The sequence below is a fragment of the Amphibalanus amphitrite genome, unplaced genomic scaffold (assembly GCF_019059575.1).
Source record: "Amphibalanus amphitrite isolate SeventyFive unplaced genomic scaffold, NRLGWU_Aamphi_draft 000910F_arrow, whole genome shotgun sequence".
Taxonomy (NCBI): domain Eukaryota; kingdom Metazoa; phylum Arthropoda; class Thecostraca; order Balanomorpha; family Balanidae; genus Amphibalanus; species Amphibalanus amphitrite.
Genome location: NW_024882404.1, coordinates 84,941 through 109,476, shown reverse-complemented (window position 1 = coordinate 109,476; position 24,536 = coordinate 84,941). Strand labels below are relative to the sequence as shown.

Genomic DNA, 24,536 nt, shown 5'->3' with positions numbered 1-24,536 from the left:
GGCGAAATAGATTCATTTATAGGAGGAACCATACTGGAAGAGTCAGGTCCATTGGTGAGCGCGCGCTACTCTCACTCCCCTGGCCAGCGGTGTGTGAAACCATTGGTCACGTGCCAATTCCGCTTCAATTTCCACTATTCCCGTCAATAATATTTCAATCACTATTTCCACTATTCCCGTCAATTACCACCCCGTCAGCCACACGAGCAGTCCTAGTAATCCGTCCAAAAATCCGTGACCCAGGGGCCTAATTAAAACGTCGCCCACCCGATGGAAGATAACTCACGGATGCTTCTATCCGGACGCCAAAATCTCGTAGGAATCTCAAATCACATGTACGGCCCTCCAGATATTTAGTGGTTGGTTGCCAACATCACAATAAGCGATCTGCATTGATGAATACCTACGTCTAATGGCTGTTGAAACCCATTGCCGAAATGTGTGCACGAACCCTCTTCTCATTTCTATTGAGTCATTTTGAGGGAGTGTCTCTGCCATTCAAGTTATTACACCAAAAGCACATAGGTTAACCTACCACTCTTTTGCTGGAGGGCCGTACAACGAAAGCTAATGAAAACAATCCTATAATTCCACTTATTTCACTCGTCAGCTCCCCGACATTGCACACCACCCCGTAACCCCGTATTGCACACCAGAATGGCAGAATGTTCCATCTCACGATTCACGAGCCAAACCAAATATTTTTTTAGTGTAGTCGCAAGGTCATCGTTTACTCGTATTTCACACGTTTCACGTATTTCACGCGTCTCGCACTCACAAGTCCCACTACACTGGGCCCAGTGACACGTAGCGAACCATGTCGGTTCAAGCCGAAAGCACCATTTCTCTTTCGTCTTCAGCTAGCGATGCGTTGCGGTTGTCACTCCATGGATGGAAATAGACAACGGGCATGGGGAAGGTGGCGGAAGCCCACCGTCAAGGACGAAGAATAGGACAGGTTCGGTATAGAACCATGACGCTTATCGTCATTGGCTATGAATAGCGGACGGACCATGACGCTAATGGTCATTGGATATGAATAGCGGAAAGAGTAGCGCCCGACATTCAATAACAAGTCTGTCGCCGAGAGTAACTAGCTCTCGATTACAGATCCACCACCCAAAGGAACTACCTACAGGGTGTAACGAAATTATCCGGACATCTTTCTTCGCGCTGTAATTAAGAAGCAAGACATTCTGATATTTTCCCTTTTGAATTATTATATAGCCACCTTTCATAAGAGCGCAGGTACACATTTTTGGAGCATTCCAGCCACTGGATTTTCCAGCACAGTGGGTTTCATATAGAGTAGCGCCTTACTAACCTGTGCCCGCAGTTGGGCGGCGCTGGTGGCGGGTGTCCCCCTCATTCATCTCCTGATGGACAATAGTCCATAATATATCGATGGAATTGCATGGGAACTATTTCCAAGCCATAGCCCTTTAGCCCAGAAGAACAAAAAGGTCCTCTCGGCATCACTTCTCATTCTGCTAAGTGCTAGGGACTTGAAGGTGGTGCGCCGCCCCGTATGAAGACTGCGCGGCTTGAATCAGGCATCGGTACACGCACAGAAACCGAGCCATCCTGTGCCGTGTGGTTGAGTGGCTCCAACCAATCGCTAGCCAGGATGTTGCGCCGGTAATACTCGTCACTGATAGTGGTTTTCTGTGTCGTCATGAACAGCTTGAATATTACACAGCAGCTGAACATGCTCCAGGTCTTAATTTTGGCCGGATGTTTGACGCCGGCGACGGCCGGCACATTCGAGCTGCTGGCAGCCCACACATGGCCGAATTGACGGTTCAACGGGTATCGCAGCTCGAACAGCTTCCCATTCGACCAGGTCACCTCATTCGTGTCTTCCTTCGACCAGTGGACACGCCCTGGCCTGAAGCCAAAGGTGGTGGACTGGTTGTTTTCCCGTCAATTTCATTGTCTTTTCCAGTTTGAAGGGCAGTAAAACCAAGCTAAAGGGCGGGTAACGGTGAATCATGATGTGGGACCTCTTATTATCTGCCTTGGTAAGAATTCGAGTCAGTATGCGGATTAATTGGTGCCGTTTCCTTGTCGCTATCTTGACAACTCTCCTCACCACTTGGCAAAGGGCGCCTTTTGCGATCGAGGCCGGGCTGAGTCTGCCACCAAGTCCCAGCTTATTACGCCTCAGGCAGATGTGCTACTGGCTGCTGCTGATGTCCAGCTGCTGACCGACCAGCTTCTGGCTCATGCCACCATGCCACCAACACGTAGCCTTACTACGAAACGAGAGACTGTACTCCTTTCTCTCCCCTGCCTTAAACGAAAACTATCAAATGAACCCGTCGGCGACTCGACTCTTACTCAGAGCAAGAGTCATTTCGCAAGGTCAGGTCACTGCTGAGTTGAGAGCAGATACCAGAGGTATGCATTCATCCAATTTTCCAGCTTCTGACATTAAAAGAGAAACTGTGCGAGCAGATATGGCGAAAAAATAGATGTCCGGATAATTTCGTTACACCCTGAAGTACCTACATACGAGTATAAGTAGCAAATCTAATTCTGCCTCGTGGTGTTGGATAGTGAGTCTAGCGCTAATCGTGGCACTGGAGATCAAATATATTGCCGAAAACGGCGCCGAACTGCAAGGCGGATAGAGCACAAGCCTAAAGTTGTGCTGCATGGCGAATTAGGTTATAATCTATAGTTAGTTGCTCTGGATAACGGATATTGGCTCTCGAAAGTGGATCGAAAACCGATTGTGACGCCGATTTAGGCGCTTGATCGTGACGGTATCGCTGTCTGGTGATTACTACCGTCACTCCTCACCCTGGACCGTGACAGGAATTGGTGAACGGTGTATCCGTTCCAGGTGCAAGGACATCGGCCGTCATAAAGGACAGAGAAAGAGAGGGGATGAGAGAGATAAAGAAAGAGAGAGAGAGAGAGAGAGAGAGAGAGAGAGAGAGAGAGAGAGAGAGAGAGAGAGAGAGAGAGGGAGAGGAGAGAGAGAGAGAGAGGGAGGGAGAGACTGGGGATAACGTCGTGGGTATAAACTTCTTGCTAACGCTTATTCGCTTCGTTAATATTTGATATGCTCAAAGCACACACCATTTTCTTGTTTATCGCTAGTTATAGCATCGGAAGAGTGAACTTCTTCAGTGAATTTCATTGCCAATATGACATGCTGAATGTCATACGCTGTCAAAATATGCCCAACTGAGCCTTGCAACGCCTCTCAGTCTTTCTCGGAGGCCCTCATTACCAGCAGCCTGGTTTGGAGCCGGGTCACTTCCGCTGGGTGACCCCGCTGACCCCACCGGAAGTCTTAACTTCCGGTAGCACGAGCACCGAGCCACAGGGTCCCGTGTCAGTGACCTGTGACCTGAGCACGTCTGGCCACTTATCCCGTGTCAAATGGCCTCCGATGGCTGCGAATTTTAGCACACAAGCTCGTTAGACGAATATAAACCTATTTTCAATTGACGATATTAGCCCAGAGAGACATTTCGTAGCCGATTGCGGGCAACGCTGGGTGTAAGATGTTGAGGAAAGGTCATAAGACCCACTGCATCCAAAGGTCATAAGACGTTTTATTATGCTTGACGACGGGAAGCCACGGATGAGGGTGAAAACTGTGCCATAAATCGCTCTAACGCCAATTATGTACCATTTGCGTGTCCAGTACCGATTTTGACGATTCGCTTAACTGTTTTCCGACAGCTGCGCTAAATCTGACGGATGATTGAGGTGCCACGACATATGTGGCGCAATTTCACTTAATCACTTACTCGGGAAATAATTATATGGAACTGGATACTGGATAATGGGTGAAAAGACGGTCTGCCATAATTGTTTCGAGGCAGAGATAAGATGGTAGAAATCTTTCACGACCTGGGGCTGACGACTTCGGATGGTAGGTAGGCTGCACACAGGTGTTTGACCATAGGTGCATTGGACCGAACAGAAATAATACCGATAGCAAAACAGTCATTGAAGTCACCGTGGGAAAACAAAGTAATTATACCGACAGCACAACAAAAAATATGCTGAATCAATGCGCATAGTTGTTATAAACTTCTGCAAACACCAGGCCTGCTTGCGTAGTTACTTTCTGTTACATTTCCATGACGAATGTCTTCCATTCGGTACGATACCCTATCATCAGCATGTGTTCTATGCTACTGTCTCTTTTGTCGACTATGTTTTTGCACCACTTTGCTTCCCTTTCCAACAGATTAGGCCTTCCTCGCCATTCATCATTCTTACTACTTCATCCACATCCTAACTATTCATTACCAATATCCGTTTCCGTCAATGTCCCAGTGTCTGATTTACATGTCAGCTGTAAACGGACGGGGAACTACGTCCGGGCCGCGCCTGAGAAGCGTGTCACCGGCAACTCCCTACTGAGAACTTCGTGACAATGTCTGGAGCGTGAGGTCAACGTCGGGAGCGGTAGCGGCTGCGGTGGGGACCTACATTCGATAGAGACCGGTGATACGGTATTGTGGAAGGTGGAGTGATAGGAGAGAGAGAGAGAGAGAGAGAGAGAGAGAGAGAGAGAGAGAGAGAGAGAGAGAGAGAGAGAGAGAGAGAGAGAGAGAGAGAGAGAGAGAGAGAGAGAGAGAGAGAGAGAGAGAGACAGAGACAGAGAGAGAGAGAGAGAGAGAGAGAGAGAGAGAGAGAGGGAGGGGAGGGAGAGAGAAATAAAATAGAGAAAGAGAGGGGAGGGAGAGAGAGAGAGAGCGAGAGAGAGAAGAGAGAGAGAAAAAAGAAAGAGAGGGGAGAGAGGGGAGGGGGAGGGAGAGGGAGGGAGGGAGGGAGAGAGAGAGAAAGAGAAAGAGGGGAAGGGAGAGTGGAGAGAGATATCAAGGAGAGACAGAAGAAGAACGGAGTGAAGGGATTGGTGAGGACCGTGAGTGAGAGATGGCGCGAAGTAATTCCGTGACGCTAAATGTACTCATTGATATTGAATATCGACTATCGTTCAGTCAAAAAAGTGCAGAAGCATATGCGCAGGCGGGCAGCACCTCATATTCACACGATGATTAATGTGGGAATAATGAGCCAATGACTGAGCCCCAGAGAAGCCTACCGGTCTGACAGAGCATGGACCAAAATACGTGAAAGTGGATGGCGGTCAAGCGATATGTACGAGTACACTGAAGATCTGGAACGCTCTCACACACATCACACATGACAAGGCTTTGTGTTTGGAGTCCCATGGTTTCCGTCATTACGATGTCTGAATGGGCTGATTAAAGCCATGGAGCGAGAAACAATGAAAAGTTGTCGTGCCGAACTACGGGCACAAGCTTCGATAATGATGTATTGTAACCTCTCGCTGTTTGCCGTCACAACCTCGCCACATTGCTGTGAAATCCCCTGGCTTACCAAAGCCCGTCGACTGACCTCCGCGTGCTGCATGCTTCCAGGTGTCACTTCCAGGTGTCCAGGTGTCACTGACCCCGTTCAAACACGATACCCTCCCTGCACGCGTTATGCCTCCAAGCCTCCACCAACTGACCCGTTCCCCCTTCTCCCTCAGATCATGGCCGCCTGTAGGGTTGCGGCGCTTCTTCTGCTGGCGGTGCCGCTGGCACTGGCCGACTACCCCGCCGCCAAGGGACACTCCAGCTACGGAAAGGGAGGCGGAGGTCCCAAGTACAAGATCGAGCCGGCTGGCCCGTCGGAGGAGTTCAAGTGGGCGGGACCCGGATACCACGTGAGTGTCTTGCGAGTGTACGGAGCGTCGTGGGTAAATGCTGAGTGTCAAGCGATGCGGAATCTTAGGCAAAGCAGCGATGCTTCAGTAGCCAAGATAGGGGCACTAGAAAACAAGGTTTTTGCCGTGTAATGGAAGTACCTGGTGCTCTGTTTTGTACGGGTGCAAACTTCAAACTAAATATACAATTGCAACTTGGAACATTTATCTCAATGACTTGCACTTCGCTGACTTGATTTGCATCTGACGCTGTACCATTCTCGTGACCTGCGCCATCTGAGTTGACGACTGACGCTTCTTCTCGTCCGGCAGGTTCCTGGCTACGTGCCCCGACCGCCGCACCTGCCCAAGTTCGTGTGGATGGGCCGGCCCATGTACAACGCCATGTGGGTGCCCAAGGCGCCCACCCCATCCGGTAAGGGCTACGGACCTCCCAAGCCCGCCAGCGGCTACGGCAGCAGTCACGGAGCTGTGACGATTGTCGGAGGAATCGGCGGCAAGGGCTCCTCCAAGGGTCACGGAGGCTCCTCCAAGGGCCACGGAGGCTCTTCGGGTGGCCACGGAGGATCCTCCAGCCACGGAGGAGGTTCGGGATACAGCGGCGGCTCGTCCGGAGGTCATGGAGGAGGCTCCAAGGGCCACGTCTCGCAGCCGGCTGCCAGCTACGATGCGCCGGTGACGAACAACGGGTACGGACCGCCCAAGCACCCCGTCTCTGGCGGACCGGTGCAGTCTTACGCGGCGCCTGTTCAGGTTGGAGGAGGGTACAGTGCCCCCGCTCCGCCGCAGGAGAGCTATGGCGCACCTCAGGTTGAGGAAAGCTACGGCGCGCCGCAGGTTGAGGAGAGCTATGGTGCCCCGCAAGTTGAGGAAAGCTACGGTGCGCCGCAGGTTGAGGAGAGCTATGGTGCCCCGCAAGTTGAGGAAAGCTACGGTGCTCCGCAGGTCGAAGAGAGCTACGGAGCCCCGCAGGTTGAGGAAAGCTACGGTGCTCCGCAGGTTGAGGAAAGCTACGGTGCTCCGCAGGTTGAGGAGAGCTATGGTGCCCCGCAGGTCGAGGAAAGCTATGGTGCCCCTCAGGTTGAGGAAAGCTATGGAGCTCCGCAGGTTGAGGAAAGCTACGGCGCTCCGCAGGTCGAGGAAAGCTACGGTGCTCCCGCCCAGCCTCAAGAAGAGTATGGGGCTCCCGAAGTGAAGGAGGAATACGGAGCCCCTGAGCCCGTGCAGCAAGGCTACGGAGCTCCCGCTCAGCAGGACTACAGCGCCCCTGCCCAGCAGGACTACAGCGCCCCCGCTCAGCAGGACTACAGCGCCCCTGCCCAGCAAGATTACAGCGCCCCGGCTCAGCAGAGCTATAGCGCTCCTGCTCAACCGAGCTACAGTGCCCCAGCCCAGCAAGATTACAGCGCCCCTGCTCAGCAGAGCTACAATGCCCCCGCTCAGCAAGACTACAGCGCCCCCGCTCAGCAGGACTACAGCGCTCCGGCTCAGCAGAGCTATAACGCTCCCGCCCAGCAGGACTACAGCGCCCCCGCTCAGCAGACCTACAACGCCCCTGCCCAGCAAGATTACAGCGCCCCGGCCCAGCAAGATTACAGCGCCCCCGCTCAGCAGGACTACAGCGCCCCGGCTCAGCAAGATTACAGTGCTCCTGCTCAGCAGGAGTACGGCGCCCCTGAGCCCGTCCAGCAGGGCTATGGCGGTCCCGAGCCCCAGGGCTACGGCTCTGGCGGTGGCGCCCAGGTGGGCGGATACGGCGCCCCGAAGCAGGCCTCTGTGATCGACTACAGCTCTGCGCAGTACTATCCGACGGCTCAGGTCGCCCCGCAGTCGTCTCCCGTCTCTAACGCGCCCAAGCTTGACCCGGCCGCCTACGGTGCCCCGAAGGCTGCCTCGATTCTGGGTCAGTACAGCTCACCGGAGGGAGCCGTAGCGCCGTCGCAGAGCTACGAACAGCCAGCGCCGGCCGTCTCCTACCAGGAGCCGTCTCCTGGCTACGGAGAGCCGCGGCCCAACAGCATCGTCGCTGGCGGTCAGCAGGGGTACGCCGCTCCGGCTGCGGAGCAGGGCTACTCGGCACCCGCCGCTCAGCAGGGATACACCGCGCCCGAGGCGGACTCGATCATCACGCTTGAGTCGCTGCAGAAGCAGCAGGCCCAGAATGGCGGTGGATACGGTGCCGGCGGTGGCGGCGGCGACGTCTTTGTCAACATCCAGAGCTCTTTCGCGTACGGCGGTGGCCAGGCTCCGTCTGCTTCGACCGGCTACGGAGCTCCGGATCCTACTGACATCGTGACTGGCCAGTACAATCCGGCGGCCGTGCCGACGGCGCCGCAGGGCTACGGAGGCCCCAACCCTGGCAGTCTGGTGGGCCAGGCCTACGACGTGCAGTACCCGGAGGCTTCTGAGTACCGTGAAGAGGTGGTGCGACCCAACGAGCTGGCCGAGGATGGCGTTGACATCGTCGACATCGTCGAGGTCGTCGAGGACCCGCTGGCGGTTGGTGAAGAAGTCGAGGTTGTTGACGAGGAGGGCGACAGCGATGTGTTCTTCGTGTACTACCCTGGCGAAGACGACGAGACGACACCCGAGGAGGCCCCTGTCGAGGAGGAAGTCACCATCGAGGAGATCCCCGTCGAAGAGGTACCGGTTGAGGAAGAGGAAGTTCCCGTCACGGAAGCCCCCGTCACCACCACCACCGAGGTCACCACCACACCGGAGCCGACACGCGCCACGAGGAGGCCGTTCTTCAACCTGCCAACGCGCCGTCCGTTCCTGAGCTCGTTCTACAGCCGCCAGCGCGGCCGAACCACCACCACCGAGGCGCCGGAGGTCGTCGAAGAGGAGACTGTCACCGAAGCGCCTGTCGCCGAGGAGCCGCAAGCTGAGGCCTCCACGACGACGACCACCACCCCCAAGCCTCGCTCCCGGCTGGATGAGGTGCGCAACAGGAGGCGACGACCGGTGCCTTTCGGAGCCCGTCTGAGGCCAAAGTTCTACAAGGCCCTCGGAGAGGCCACGGAAGAGAAGGAAGAGTGAAGTGCGACGCGTGGAGGTGATAGGCGTGAGAAGATTCCAGGGAGGATGTGTCAGAGAAACTGAGGGCGTTACAAAGTGAAGCGCGTGCGAGACAGAGAGAGAGTGGAGTTGTGGGTCATGCTTGGGCGGTAATGCTAGACCATGGCTGCATTGGCCACCACTAACCGTTGTTACTTAGGCTATGCCAGTGCGCGCGTCGGGAGCGTATTTATTTGAACCGGTACTGGGCGCTGTTCCTGAGAGGGTTGTCGAAGGCCTTGTGCCAGTAGCGAAGACGGCGAACCGCGATTGCTCATGGGGTCCACTATGGGGGCCCGTCATCGGCTCAACGTACTGTTATTGTTGTTTGTGCTTATCACATAGGGCGAGAAGGCGCATGGCTGCAGGTGCTTCGAGAACATGTGGTTGTGTGAATGTGTGTGTCAGTGTCGAATGACTCAAAGTGTGCTTTGCGATCACCTCGAGTCAAGTTTCGTACGACAAAGCTGACTCATTTCCGAACGTCGTGTAAACTTCGAAATGATAGCTAGTGCGATCCAAACGGAGTTGTTCTAAAGCTTTCACAGAATGCTCATTTGACCGGTGCGTTTCGATGACGCCGATGTTCGTAGATTTGTCGGTTCTGTCGTATGAAGCGGGCCCGCCGCGCTGTTGTTTTTATGAAGCTGTACCTTGCGAGTGGTTTTCGCTGTCTACTCGAGTGCTCTGCCCCCTCGTGAGGCGAGTGCCTACCCCATCACGAAAATAAAGTCATCGAATAAATTCCAGAGTGTCTCATATTCAGCCAGCGAGGGCTCGAGGGTGACGGCCACAAAGGTGAGACGGAACTGACGCGTGGTTCGATAGTTTTCACAACCGTGACGCACCACAATCATGCGCCATAGAGGGAGTCGCCACTAAGCGTCACGGAATGCCACGGAGCGCCACAAAATGTCACGGAACGTCACGCATCGTTACAAAGGGGATAAAACCATTCTCAAGACACACGAGTATCATTCACAATAAGGCTATTATCCAAATCATTGGACCGTTTGCTCACGCAAGGAAGGTCTGAACCAGTCGCATTTCTTTGCCATTTTGGTTACCACTATGAACGGAAGAGTGCATACGTGCGACACACTACAATTGTCACGCACGCTGCACAATGAAACGTCTATTGAATATTCGATATCGCGGGATTATTGTCTTGCAGCCCAATGTCAAGGAACGAACATGAACACAAGAATGACAGATCACAGATGAGGCAATCAAAATTAATTTCATACGTTGAAAAATCAATTTTGCAGCACTTAGTGCCAGGAAAACAGGTTTTACTGAGAGATGAAACTTCCAAGAAGAAGCTTACGGATTCTTACATAAATGTGCCTTTGATTTTTCACGAAGCTGAGGTCAGGTCAGTCACATGACCTCAGCGTTATAGCTCAATGAGAAACCTGCTATGTGTTTAATAACGCCAGCAATGATAAATATGCTCCAATATACCTCAAGCACTTGGCAGCGTAATTTCACACAAGTCATTAGCGTTTTTCGCCAGTACATCCACAGTAGAGACAATGATTTGGAAAAGGCTCCAACGAATTCAGAAAAAGCTGCAGAAACGAATTATATGCAGCACGACCTCCCTGGACCAACTTTCGCCTGACCATCTTAGAACTGAATCGTTCATCCACAAAGAAGAAAAGTATATCATATCACTGGACGTCGCAAACACGATTGGGCCAGAATCGTTCAACGAATTTCATTTGTCGGCATTTTTTTTAATGGACAATATCTCAGTGCATTTGGCCTGACCTCAGAGGTCACGGGTTATATGTGAAGAAACAAGACCCAATTTTCAATCCTGGAGCACCAGTGACGGTATGTAAAGTTCAGCTGTGCGTCTGGACAGCGAACGTTTTTTCTTTCTTTCTTTCTTTCTTTCTGTAAAAGTGATATCACTAAAGCCGGCCTGGAAACCTGCCCTAAAAGACTTGCAGCCATTATTTTTGTGTATGCGGCAAGACGTGCTTTACCAATCAAAAACATCCGTAAAAGAGCATCATTAAATAACCAATCATCTTCGCCACATACGACAAATGTCTCCAAAGCCGATCCGCTCCAGACTTCCCACGGTCCAGTCTGGCGCGAGCCGCGGTCGGTGCCCCGTCCACTCCCCACCGCGGGAAAACGGCGCGAGCCAGCCGCGGCGCCTGTTTGTCTGCGCCAGAAGTGAAACCGTCGCGCCATTAATGGATTTGGCGCACCGGCGCCGCGTCCCCGGGCGATGAGGTTTCTCTCGGGACGGCCGCGAGCGCCGGACAGGGCGTGGACGAGCCGACACCGAGAGGCCGGGGTCGATAACGGAGGTCGAGACGTGGTCACCGGAAACAAAGTTCAACTTTTACATAACTAATGTCTTGAGATAACACTGAAAGCTAAAGATTAAAAACGTTCTCTCCGGGTTTGAAAGTTCATGTTTTTCTTTTCGTAGCTGGGGCGTTCTACGACAAATCGACAAGTGCCCTGCACCCTCATATTTTATTTTTTGCTTAACCCTATTCCTGGCGGGCTCCGCCGGGACAAGAAACTGGCGGGGGGGGGCCGATTCGGCCCCCCCCCTGAGATCTCGAGAACGAAGCAAGATAGCGACAAGCGGTAAACGGCATCGGATACGCACGGCCAAGATCTACAATTTTTACTAAGGTCATTTTCAGGTCAGGTCAAAGATGACGTCACAGGGGTCGAAAAAGTCAAAATGGCGGCACTAGATATGGAGAGAGTTTTTTCTCGAATAACTTTCGAATTAGTCAAGATAGGAACAAACTAAGGGCATCATCGTGATCCTCTCGTCAATCCGCATCGAATGATATATATGTTGACCTCGAAAGGTCAAGGTCAAAGGTTGACCTCAGGTCACGTGACCTCGAGGTCATCATGTATATCATTCGATGCGTCTTGACGAGCTGAACACAATGAGACCATCCACGCGTCTGTATCTTGTTCCTGTACGGAGTTATTGGCCAAAAACCTTTGGTGACCTTTGATGACGTCACATGACCTCACAGCTGCCCAACAGCAAAACAGACCTCAAGGTAGTGAAGGGTGATCGTATATGAAGTCATGTATGGTATATGGGGCCATTCCGACCCGTTTTAGTGGTAAAAACAGGGAGTTGATTTTTCCCCCATTGACTTATAATGGGGAGGTCGCGAAATTGACCTGACCTTAGGTCACCGATATCAAAATTCCGAGATAAACAAATTGCACATACTGGTACCCTAACTAAACCCTGAAGAGAAGAAATTGATCGGTCAAAAACTCTAGCTCTGGCGTGATTGCAAACTTTTCTGAGGTAGCGTCACCAAACCGCCTCTGGTGACCTGACCTGAGGTCAGATCAACTCAAAATTTTCAGACATGTTGCGTAGAAGCCTTTTAGGAAAAGTCAGAAAATTTGAGCTTCCTAGCTCAACGCGTTTGGGAGATATAACCAAAAAACCTCAGGGGGGGGCTCCTGAGGCCCCCCCCCCCCGCCAGGAATAGGGTTAAAATTGGTCTAATGGGTTGTGATGGGCGGGGAAGCCAGCTGTGGCAAGGATTTTTTTCTTCGAACAACGGTTTCCGAGATATAGCCTCGGGCAATTCTTGGAGTTCGCGCTGCAGCCCTATGTTTGGCGGCCTATAACTCAGAAACTATTGTTTTTTTACGATAAAACTTCATATGGTTCAACTCACAATCAACCAACAGACATTTTGGCTATCTCGGATTTTCAATTTTTGAAAATTTTGATCACGTGACCTTTTGTCCTATTTTTCGAAGAGTGACCTTGATATTTTCCCCACTGAAAGTTGCAATTTTGTCTGATGACGATTAAAGCCTTATCAATTGTCATTCATATGCGATAATAAAAAAGTGGTTATCGCCCTGCGTTGACCTCAGGTCAGGTCATTTTTATGACTTGTCCATTATTACGAGCGGGAGCGACAGCGAGATCTCGAGAATAAAGCAAGATAGCGACAAGCGGTAAACGGTAAAGGGTACACACGGATAAGGTCTATAATTTTTACTGGGGTCATTTTCAGGTCAGGTCAAAGATGACGTCACAGGAGCTAAAAGGAAGTCAAAATAGCGGCACTATACATATATATGAAGTTTTTCTCGAATAACTTTCAAGGTATCCAAGCTAGGAACAAACTAATAGCACCATCGTGATCCTCTCGTCGATCCGCATCGAAACATATGTATGTTGACCTCGAAAGGTCGAAAGGTCAAAAGTTGACCTTAGGTCACGTGATCTAACGTCAACTTTTGACCTTTCGACCTTTCGAGGTCAACATACATATGTTTCGATGCGGATCGACGAGAGGATCACGATGGTGCTATTAGTTTGTTCCTAGCTGGGATACCTTGAAAGTTATTCGAGAAAAGCTTCATATACATGTATGCCGCTATTTTGACTTCCTTTTAGCTCCTATGACGTCATCTTTGACCTGACCTGAAAATGACCTCAGTAAAAATTATAGACCTTATCCGTGTGTACCCTTTACCGTTTACCGCTTGTCGCTATCTTGCTTTATTCTCGAGATCTCGCTGTCGCTCCCGCTCGTAATAATGGACAGGTCATAAAAATGACCTGACCTGAGGTCAACGCAGGGCGATAACCACTTTTTTATTATCGCATATGAATGATAATCGATAAGGCTTTAATCGTCATCAGACCAAATTGCAACTTTCAGTGGGGAAAATATCAAGGTCACTTCGAAAAATAGGACAAAAGGTCACGTGATCAAAATTTTCAAAAATTGAAAATCTGAGATAGCCAAAATGTTTGTTGGTTGATTGTGAGTTGAACCATAAAAAGTTTTTATCGTAAAAAACCAACAGTTTCTGACTTATAGGCCGCCAAACATAGGGCTGCAGCGCGAACTCCAGGAATTGCCCGAGGCTATATCTCGGAAACCGTTGTTCGAAGAAAAAAATCCTTGCCACAGCTGGCTTCCCCGCCCATCACAACCCCTTACACCAGTTTTCAACGAAGAATAAAATATGAGGGTGCAAATTTATTTATTTTATTTGTCGATTTGTCGTGGAACGCCCCAGCTGTGGGTATAAAGCACCGATAGGATTTCCAAATCAATGAACTGGGAGTGGAACCAAATGGAACATCTACATTCTACAAGTTCACCTATCCTATAAATGAATTCAAACGACATCAAAGTTTCAGGAACGGCCCATCACTTCACAAGCACGGATAAGCATGGAACTGGATTATCCTTCAGTGTCCCATTTGCCGTTACTGTCATATCTTTTGTAAGCCAATGTCGCCACAAGTATGTAGATGAGGATGCTTTTCGACTTCAAAGCGCGGATTGCCACATTTTGAAAACACACGAACAGAGGGTTAAACGATGTGTTTTATTCGTTGCAGGAGCTGTTCAAAAACTCAGCGACTTTGCACATAGCATTACATCAACATGTTAAGCGTATAGAGCGACACACCAGGTTTGGCCTCAGTAAAAACGTAATATCCAGTTATTCAAAGTCGTCATATCCCAAAATATCCGCTATGTGGTAAAATATAGCTTATTGCCGAAACATTTACTCCATGTCACAAATAAATGCAAATAAAAGCTGGCAGTGCCACCCGGTAAAGAATGCCGGTGGACATTCTGTGTACTTTCAAAAGGCTAGAATGATCTCATGTTGAGGATGAACACATTTGATTTGAACTAAGATGGTCCTCGATTCTCGGAGAAGATACACAGCTGGTCCCCCTCGGTGATCAACTAGTGCACTGCACTAATTCGAATGCACCAATGCGCCGTGCATTGGACGGCAAATTTACCCATTTAGCACTGAGTATAACCCCAACAGATCATATGCAATCGTATGACAACTGCCAAGGAAGACAAGTAGCGCTTACTATCGTCGTCATTTCGACTCGAAATGGGGCGAAAAAGAACGCCGTCTGTTCCAGGCAGTACAGCTCCCTAAAAAGTCATCCGATTTGGTATAATGGACAGTTCGCTCATTATCAAAGTTACAACTTACAGTGCATGTTGATCCTAATTACCAGAAAACTCTTAATTTCGCAACTTTGGTCAATCTGGAGCCCCATCTCGCGACAACCGTTATCTTAAAATATGTCATCTGATTAACCGTTGAATCGAAAGGGACTCAAAGTCAATTCTTCGCTGGTAAACGCAGTCGGTAGTCGCTAATCTGGCAGGTCAATCCTCGGTTGTCGCATATGAGAAGTCAGCCAAATCAACAGCCACTCAAGCATTTTCTGATAACCAAAGGACTCGCATGACGCATCGTAGACGCATAATATGGCGACTGCAGCGGGCAGCCAGTCACTAGTCAGGTACTAGTCATGGGCTAAGGTGTTGATTAGTACTTGCCATCTGTTGACTAGCGCTAGTCAGGTACTAGTCATGGGCTAGTCATGCGCTAGTCGGGCAATAAGCTGGCGAGGCCGCGTGTTAGGCCCAGGACATCACTTTCAAGCTGCCAAAGGAGCTTTCTGGACGGCAATTAAGACTGATCGAAGCTCAGAGCATCGCCAGAAAACAAGCATCACCTGCGCTCGCACGCCAAGCGGCGAGGATCAGAAGCTCGCAACCGTGGCAGTGCCTCTGGCGACAGAACGCCGAACTAGGGCCGCTACTACAGCGCCTCTAGCGGGAGACCCCGGAACCAGCACTTGAAGCCAAGAACCACCATCTGAATCTTACCCTTCCAACACTTGATATAGATAAATATCAAATATCTATTCATCTCTAGCTGAAATAGATATCGATAAATACCTAATATCTACCTATCTCAACCTATGAGCCAATTTCTGCTAATTTCTCCTTCAGTTTATCTGCCCTATCCATTTGGGCGTTGATGGCAGTCACCACGGCCTTTCGTTTTCGGCGCGCTGACTCTGAGCTCTGGCCCACTGAGATGGAATCCAGCCGCTCCAGCAGGCGCATCAGCTCCTCGGAGACGGTCAGCAGACGCTTCTCCAGCTTGGGACGCACCTCGGCGGCCATCCTGGCTGGCAGGAAACCCTGTGAGGTGGGGGGGGGGGCATGATCGTGAGCTGGGTGCTGGTGGTCTAAACGCGTTTGATTCAATATTTGGTTGGTACAAGCCAATGATGTTTTGATTCAAATCATAAGGTATGTTTAAAGTTAGGTGCCTCTGCTCAACAGCACTCACACGACAAACAATATACCGCTCGTGGTCTACCTCACCACATACCAAATCACAACCTCCTGCCCTGGCAAGACCCGGTTAAAGGGACCCTCCCACCTTCAAAAAAGTTAATGAATTGGCATGAAAGTGATGTCCCTTGGTTCAGAAAGAGCGAAAACGAATATCTACCAAATTTCACCGAAAAATATTCACTGGTTTTCAAGATATTAGGCTTTTACTTTTGTTTACTTTTTGGGATCTCCCCTGTTACTAGCGACTTTATTTGGAAGCAATAATTTGGCAGCCTTAAAGTGCGGCAGACGTTGCGCGCAAAGCAGCGTATACCACCACGTGTTAACGATGGTTTTAGTCTAAGATTTAAAAATCGTTAGATCTCCGCTGACGTCACAAATTCTAAGGGGGCATTCCAATGCATTAGCCCCTTAGAATCCGAAAACTGCAAGTTTGAAATTCCATATCTTCGAATTAAAGCATTTGTCGATGTTGTGAGTGCCCAAACCGGTATTTGCAGGCCATGGCCACCAATTTGGCTATCTCAACTCAAAACTAATGTTAAGGTGGGAGTGTCCCTTTAAATAGCATCTTCATAACTCCACAGGTATAAAATCCAAAGTCAGCAACTCGAAATACAAATAAAATGGCAACAACATTCATGGCTCATAGCATCCAGCTTGCAAAACATAAACATTGGCAACGGCTAGGTTGCACAGCGTCTAAACCCCACAACACCCCACATACACAAAGTCTACAAGCTCAAAATACCCAATCCAATTATGTTCTACATATGACGTGAATGAGTGAAAGGTCATGTTTATTGTGGACCTTATTCGAATATATCTGGATCTGAATCTGAACCTGAATCCCCGATTTCTACCGTACCTTTCGGGCGCCGTCCAGATCTTTCTGAATGTCGTCCAGTCGAGTGATCACCGCCTCAGACTGGGTTTCCAGGGCGGCGATGGCGGCCAGGGTCTCATCGTTCACCGGATCGACGGGAAGACCTGACGGGCGGGGGCACGTGTCAGTTTGGGATCAGGGAACGCGGGATGACCTGGTAGGCAGGGGCATGTGTCAGTTTGGGGTCAGAGGTAGGCAGGAAGACCTCCCGCGCATAGGCGGCGGAACGTGGGGGCACCGTGCCCCCTTTGATTTTGCCATTTTGAACATTACCCCAATGGGCGTTGCATGGAAAGAATGGGACCAAAAGTCGGTAGCGCCCGATGGTAATGCACGAAAATATTCGGGGGTGAGGCAAAGTGCGCAGAAGCTCTACTTTAAAGTAAGACTGCATTCACTTCACCATCAGCAGGGTGGCGGGGATTCCTTACTATACGGCTTCAAAAAGCTGTCCGTGGCATTAGCCTTACTACGATTGGCATTTTGATGCTGAACAGCAAAGATTCTTCGTTGGCGAACACAGCCTTATTCTAACTGTATGAGTCGTCAACTTATTCACATGCCTATTACTCCGTATGACAGATCAAGTCATGTGGGATTCATAATCAAGGAGGCTTAGAAAACATCGTAATTGATTAGACAGAGCTCACTAAAAAAACTATCATAATAATAAAACTAGAATACAAACATCGACGGACAGTCTTACATGCATGACAAATTTAACTGTCAAATGGCAACAGCCCCATGCATCATAACCACACTGACACCACAGGCCGTTTTCCAGTAGCGCAGTGCGCCCAACTAGGACCCACCCAGGATCATAACGATGTCTTTGTTCTTTACCCGGCAGTCCTGAAGCGTAACGTCCGATTCGTGACGGGCCAGGTCACGACCCCTGAAACAAAGGTCACGTGGCTGGGGCTATAACAACCAGAGCGAAGTTACTTAGGATCGAGCGGCGGTGGTTAGTATTCCACGCCAACACAACCAAAAGAATTACACGATTTCACTACTTCCACACATAACAAAAGCACATGAATTAGCAACCCTCATGAACAAGGGCGGCGCCACCGTGGGGGCAGTGGGGGCAGACTGCCCCCACTGACAGGAGGCCGTGGGGGCAAGACTATGTTTTTGCCCCCACAAAATTTGGCTGATGTTGAAAAGCGGACAAAAGACCTGTGGAATATTCATGATAGGTGGGTACTATAGGATGTGATGATGCAAAGAAGGCTACACAACTATGATAATTTTGAATGACAACATCTAGGGGCAAGGTGCTCCTGGATTCTGCAGATCGGGGTATCAGACAACAGTTGGGTCCGGTCACCTCAAGCTTGCCCCCACTGGCGAAAATTCGTGACGCCACCACTGCTCATGAAATATTACGATGAGCAGAATACAGAATTCTCCTGGCAGAACATGCCGCACGTGGGTGAAGCAGCGGGGAAGCGGCGCAGCAATCGCACCCTCTAGTGGCCAGGAGAGGGAGCTGCTAGCGCCGCCACCAATGGAATCGTTCAATGAACGCTCACTCGTTCGGGTCACCCAAGAAAAGGCTCATGGCGGTATGAACGGTAAGGATAATCAATGGTTTGAGAACCCCTTTATCATACGACAAATTCGTGGTGTGTCCGACGTCTTACTCAAAAAGCGCCGAGCGAGCCCCGATACAACCCAACCCCATCACACACATGATACATACCTGTAACACAACACACATGTTCAGTATGCCCGAAATGTGTCCCGCCTGGGTATGTCAATGGAGGCTCACCCCACCCATATGACACCCCACCCCGGGTTCCGTACTTGTGCACGACTTTTTGCGCCGCCACTGGCACGTGCGTCATGTCTTCGACGGTCCTCTGGAAGTCGCCCAGAGTGATATCAGCTGGTAGGGCAACCGATTCCTTCTTACCCACTGGAAGAGAGAAAACAAAATAATACATCGTAACATCTTAAAAAGATTGGCACTGAGGTATCCGTTGGACAAAAAAGCGTGAAAATGCATGATTCATTTCGCAAACATATTGAGCGAATCGTTGATGCTTCAGTCGGCAAAAGACGATTGTTGCAAGTCCTCTTGAGGGCACTCTTGCATTTACTGTGGCAAAAGTAGATTCACTGCTAACTGTCCAAGAGTACTTAAGTGTACGGATGCATCGATTTCAAATATCGTATCGTGTGCCATTTTGCAGTAAAACAAAACATTGTATTACAAGGGTGGTTGCGGTTGCTTCCACCAACACGTTTACTCACTGTGTTGGATTATAACTGAGAATGATGAGTCGGGCGAATCCATCTTGCAATCGATGGTAGGTACTTGCTTTAATTTGTGACCAGTTCACAGTTCACACGCTGTAAAAAGTTCACACGCTGCGATTACAGCCAAACGGCACAACGTGGTGAACAGTAAGTCATGAAAATGATAAATGCACATACTTAGTTAGGTGTTGTTGGTTGTTGCAAGCTTATAATAAGCAAATGATTTATTACCGGTATGTCAGAACTCAGAACCACAATAACTGCAACAAATGAATGGCAGTGGCACTAAATATACTACACCACTGGCACTGATCGTACTAAATCACGTAAATAACTGAGCATTAGACGGGATAATATGTCCAAATGCCAAAGAACAGTTACACCAGAGTCTTACAGCCTACAGGCAAAGCGGGTGCTGAGATGCGATTGAACGATAATCGTCATTACCATACATCTTTTAGTTTTGCTAGATAAAGTATACAGGCACAAGTCAGAAACTAGAGAACTCTTCCAAGTGGTACATCCAAGTCAACTTGTTCCAAATCCCGCCAACCCCTACCGCCAGGTGCAGGAGTGACTCGGGAGCGACTCAAACAGGTCAGCTTCAGCTTATTGATTTACTGCTCAGGTAATGGACAGAGCAATGAGCCCACTTCTGATCTTCTCCCTCAGGGGCATGGACCTGTTTCTCAGTTTCAGCTTGCCCTGATGGGATGGGATGAGGGACCAGTGGGCCAGGATGAGGGGCCAGGCATGCGTCAGGACTGTATAGCTTGTTAAACACCAAAACTACCCAGCTTATCACTTTCTCTGTCCCTTGTAAGCATGACATTCCAATAAAGATACTGCACATCAAGGCATGGTCCGCTGGGTTCCTAGATCTGCGAGAGTGGTGCAGACCGGCATCATATGACTACAGGCCAAACCAGTGCTGCGGAGTCAGAGTCCGAGTCAGTCGGAGTCGACAATCCTGCCCAGAGTCGGATTTGTTGTCAGAGTCACCAAAAGCATCGAATCTGCAGCCCTGGGCCAAACATGGGTGGATCAAAATATATTGGATGCTATGAGGTGGCATACTCCTATAGGCTGCAAGCTGCAAAGTGTAACAAGTTTGGCAAGTTTCTATGCCATGGCCTTGGAGTTCTATAGCCTTAGACAAGATATTGTAGGTGCGGGGAAACTCAGGCTTCAGCCTGCGCTGCCTGTGCAGTGTAACAGGGCACTGCACAGATTTCTAGGGATGACTGGACTAGCGTGTATTAGTGTGGAGACTGAAGAGGTGCAGCCCCTGATTTAGCAATATGCCTAGATAGATATCGTTCTATATACTCTGACATAATGATTTTCCGGTGTGAGTTTACTGACATAATAAGCACTGTACAATACTCTCCAAGAAAACGATGTACTCAGAAGACTAACTAGGTGATAACTGATAAGCTAATGATCTTGAATTCTTTAACCTATTCATCTTGCATTGCAGTTTACCTCAACCTAAATTTAGATTTAGAATAAGCGGTAAAAATCTCAGGTCTTTCTGTCTTGTACAGTGTGGACTGATGTAGCTTTCAATCTCAGCATGATAAAACTTCTGGAATGATGACTGACAAGCAGGGAAACCAGACAGATGAGTTCAGTTGGGCAAACTAGACCTTTGGAATCAAAATATGGAGGCATCAAAAGATTGATTCCTTATGACCATATTTGGGCATAAATGCAGACCATTTCTAACTTACCAATCACATAAAAATAAGGGAGTGTTTCAAGAAGGAGCATGCCTGATCTTGAACAGAAATGCTGGAACTATCTCCTAAGCAAAATAATATTGCTCCTATCATAACAATTTGAATTCTATAGGAAGTGGAAGGCAATCAAGGAATTGATTCACTTTAAACAGATAATCATAATATTGATTCCCCATCAGCTGGCTAATCATTATTTTGATTCACAGGTAATGTTAACAGATAGGCAACAATGACTTGCAAGAATACAGCATTTATCTTGCTATTATTCTCATTAAGTGGTATCCTCAGCACCACAACAGATACCTATAGCATTGTTGTACTTTACCTGTACTACATTTGATAACAATTCACAATTTTTAAATGTCAAGAATACAAAAACTGAAGCAACAGGTAAAAACCATATAATTAATATAAAAGCACTACAACAATGATAATTAGGGGTTTAAAAATTTCATTTTGCCATTTTACACAAATACTGATTGTTTAGTATGTGATTCATGATACAAAAATAACATACAGTGTGATTTCCTCAAAACAGCTTTTGCGTGATGGACAGTGGCTCTGTCTTTTTCCCATGCACAAGGCCAAAGGGACAATTTTGTAGTTTTGAGGTAACACTTTTTGCAAACCTGCCACATTTTTCTACCTTTTTAGAGAAAAATCTCACCGGCATGGGCCTTTCTTCAACCGTAACGATACATTTGAAGCCAAAAGTGTACCCAAATGAATCAAAAAATGATTCCATGCCCAATGCCCATATTTGGTCATGGCTCCTCCCACCAGAATCAAATTATTGATGCCTCCATATTTTGATTCCAAAAGTCTAGTTTGCCCAACTGAGTTTGGACAGGTGAGTTTGTCATGTTGGTAAATGTGAATTGTGAAGATGACATCCGAGTAGATGAAAACAATCTAACCTGACCTAATCTTACCTCCTAACATATCAATCAACCTTCAACCTAACAACCTACAACCTATGTACCCACAACCTATCAACCAACTAGCTGAAGCTACCAACCTAGTTACAACTTACAACCTACCAACATAATACCACTCAGACTTCAGCTGCACATATACCATCATGTTACAGGTGAAAATACATTTCCAGGACAAATTGAAATCTTTGGACAAATCAGTAGGCGGAACTATGGTCAAGCGTACCCATTTTCGGGAACGCATTTGCGTTCCCATGTTTGGGAACGATAAACCCAAATATGGGAACGCCATGTAGGCATTATTTAAAACAAGAAAAAGAACCGTTAAATGACGTCCAAAAAAATATAAAACAACCGTGAACCGCCTGATATTTGTCTCAATATTGTTGGGAAAGAGTTTGATATTGTAAGGCCCATCGTAGTTTCAAATCGTTCCCCTATTTCTAAAGCAGTCTATCATCCGGGCCGCGAGCCCAAATTTGGGAACGCTCTCATACACTGGCGCTGCAAGCGTTCCTTATTATGGGAACGGCGTACCCAATATTGGGAACGATTTCACCGACGCCTTTCAGGGGCTCTTTTCATTAACAAGCATCACGTCCAACGCCGCAAATCCATGTTAACGCAACAATCATCAGATGACCTTTCCGGCAAGACCGTCGCATGTTTCGCCCGGTCTTCTGCGCTTTTATTCCCGTCGATCTCGCAGCGGGCACGCCCCCCTCTGCAGGATTACGTAATTCACAACGCTCGGCGATGTTCAACAAGGTCTTCCATACCTATATCCACCGTCCGCGCCGAGGGTGGAGACATGTCAAGCACCTGTCTGTTTAACACTGATAGTTGACGAGCACAAGGAAGTATCCAAAAATGGGAACGCTAAATATGTTACACACTCAAAACACCTAGTCCCAATGAAAATCTAGTTTTTTCCTTTCTTAATGAGTGTAAGTGGCAAAAGGCCTGGTAGGATGGGCACGAGGAATGATCGAAATCAGCATAAAAATTATAAACAAGCCACACAGAGCGACCTATATAAGAGAAATTTCCCCAAAACGATCATGCTTAGAAACACGGAAGACAAAAACCACGCTCATGACGCTCCTTATAAAACAACGCTAAACAGCTAGCATCCAAATAAAATATGTCTTTCCGGGCTGATGAAATACAGCTGAATAATTCTAAACCACTAAAACTGAGTTTACAACAGTAGTTCGGTAAAATCACTGACGTTCCACGAGGTCGTGCGCCCTGACACCAAAAGTCAACAATATTACCTCGGGACTGTCCGCGTGTTCGCTTGCATATGTCAGCATCTGGTGTCGCTAATATGAAACTTCATAACCAGGCGAAAATTAATATACTTGACCTCAAAATGTAAAAAACGCTTCATTTTCCTTAAAATTGCATGTTAAATGTAGAATAACCCATGTTTTCACCATTCCGTCATTTCAAAAAATCATTAAAAATATCATTCTACGGTCAATTTCCTTGTTCGACGGTCAAATTAAAGATAATTTTATAAAGACTTAGTAGATACTTAAATTAGCGTGCACTTTTTTTAGACGTGGTGCACTAATGAGTTTTAGTGGGCGAACGGCCGAAAAATTACCTTCCGTTCTCATAAATGGGAACGCCCGTTCCCATATTTGGGAACTCCGTTCCCAAAAATGGGAACGTTCCTATATTTGGGTACTCATGACCATAGTTCCACCTACTGAAATCAGCATGTCTGTTTTGAGCAAGAATGAATGAAATAAATATAACATCATGGAACACCTTACCACACTTGGTCTAACCCAACCTAACATAGCATGCCCTAGCATTGGTTTGAAATAACATAGATTTTCAAAAGTCTAAGTAAAATCAAAATATGTCGGTACCCCTCTCTTTCTCATTTACATCACTGATCATCTTTCTAGGATTCTGGCACTTAAAAGTCATGCAAAAAATTTTCAGTGTTTTACCAAATGCAGATGCACCATTCCTATTCATTGCCTGAGGTCCTGCCATCTGCCCACAGCCCACCCAAGGAATTGGCGCGTCTCTGCACACAATAGGTTTCCACTCCTTTCTTTACAAGCTGAGGTTGTGGAAACTTAACAGGTGAGGTAGGTAATGAGTGAATATTTGAGGGAATAAGCATTTTTCCGGATACAGATTCAGAGATTGTCACACTAGTTTTAAGTGGTATAATTTGTGGATTCTGCTGGCAATCGTCATTTTCATTGCAGTGAAACTTGTGATGTGATATATTTAATGCCTTAATGGAATAACTTTGCATTCAAAGTTCTCATTAGGTACCAACTACCAAGTTACAAAAAAAACACTTGGAACTACAATGGGTTACGGGTATAACTTATATAGCCTTGGGTATAACCCAAGGCTATAACCGTATATTGGCTCGATCGATTCAAGGTTGTTCTATATACCCTGGATTCAAGTGTAGTATCCACTAAAAAGTTCAGTGGTAGTATCAGGTGTAAGGCCACATGCCGTTTTTTCATACAAATGAAATATAAAACAACTCAATGTGGCTCTCACTAGTTACCTTTCAAATAAATTTACAAAATTGAAATACCACAAAAATCCGCGCCGTTTTTCGCCGCATTCGTCGCGATAACAAATTATGTCAAGGCTGCTGTAAATATTCACAGGGAGTTTCTTAAACAGCTGTCATTTATTGTGTGGGACTAAGAAGTCCAGCCTTTTCGTTTCTTTTTATTTCCCACTGAAGTAGGGCACAATTCTGATTGGCCACTTTAGGGA

General features: G+C 48.1%; 2 protein-coding genes across 5 annotated transcripts in view; one reads left to right on the top strand and one right to left on the bottom strand.

The window, feature by feature from the left end:
- The window catches only part of LOC122367952 (trithorax group protein osa-like), a 75,714-nt gene extending 66,209 nt beyond the window's left edge, over positions 1–9,505 (top strand). For all 3 annotated transcript variants that reach the window (XM_043341508.1, XM_043341507.1, XM_043341506.1), the window contains 2 exons: positions 5,528–5,704; positions 6,017–9,505. In XM_043341508.1, the coding sequence (XP_043197443.1) occupies positions 5,531–5,704; positions 6,017–8,743 (2,901 nt within the window). In that variant the 5' untranslated portion in view covers positions 5,528–5,530 and the 3' untranslated portion in view covers positions 8,744–9,505. The remainder of the gene's footprint in view (positions 1–5,527; positions 5,705–6,016) is intronic.
- Positions 9,506–14,118: 4,613 nt separating this feature from the next.
- Positions 14,119–24,394, bottom strand: LOC122367953. Of its 2 annotated transcripts, none has more exons than XM_043341510.1 (6): positions 24,319–24,394; positions 19,085–19,183; positions 18,635–18,746; positions 17,638–17,720; positions 16,808–16,929; positions 14,119–15,780 (listed from the first exon to the last, which is right to left on the bottom strand). In XM_043341510.1, the coding sequence occupies exons 2-6, from the start codon at positions 19,125–19,127 to the stop codon at positions 15,553–15,555; spliced, it is 588 nt and encodes a 195-aa protein (XP_043197445.1). In that variant the 5' UTR covers positions 19,128–19,183; positions 24,319–24,394; the 3' UTR covers positions 14,119–15,552. The 2 variants fall into 2 exon arrangements, with proteins under 2 accessions (XP_043197445.1, XP_043197446.1); XM_043341511.1 differs by having other exon boundaries at positions 24,349–24,386.
- Positions 24,395–24,536: the final 142 nt, after the last annotated feature.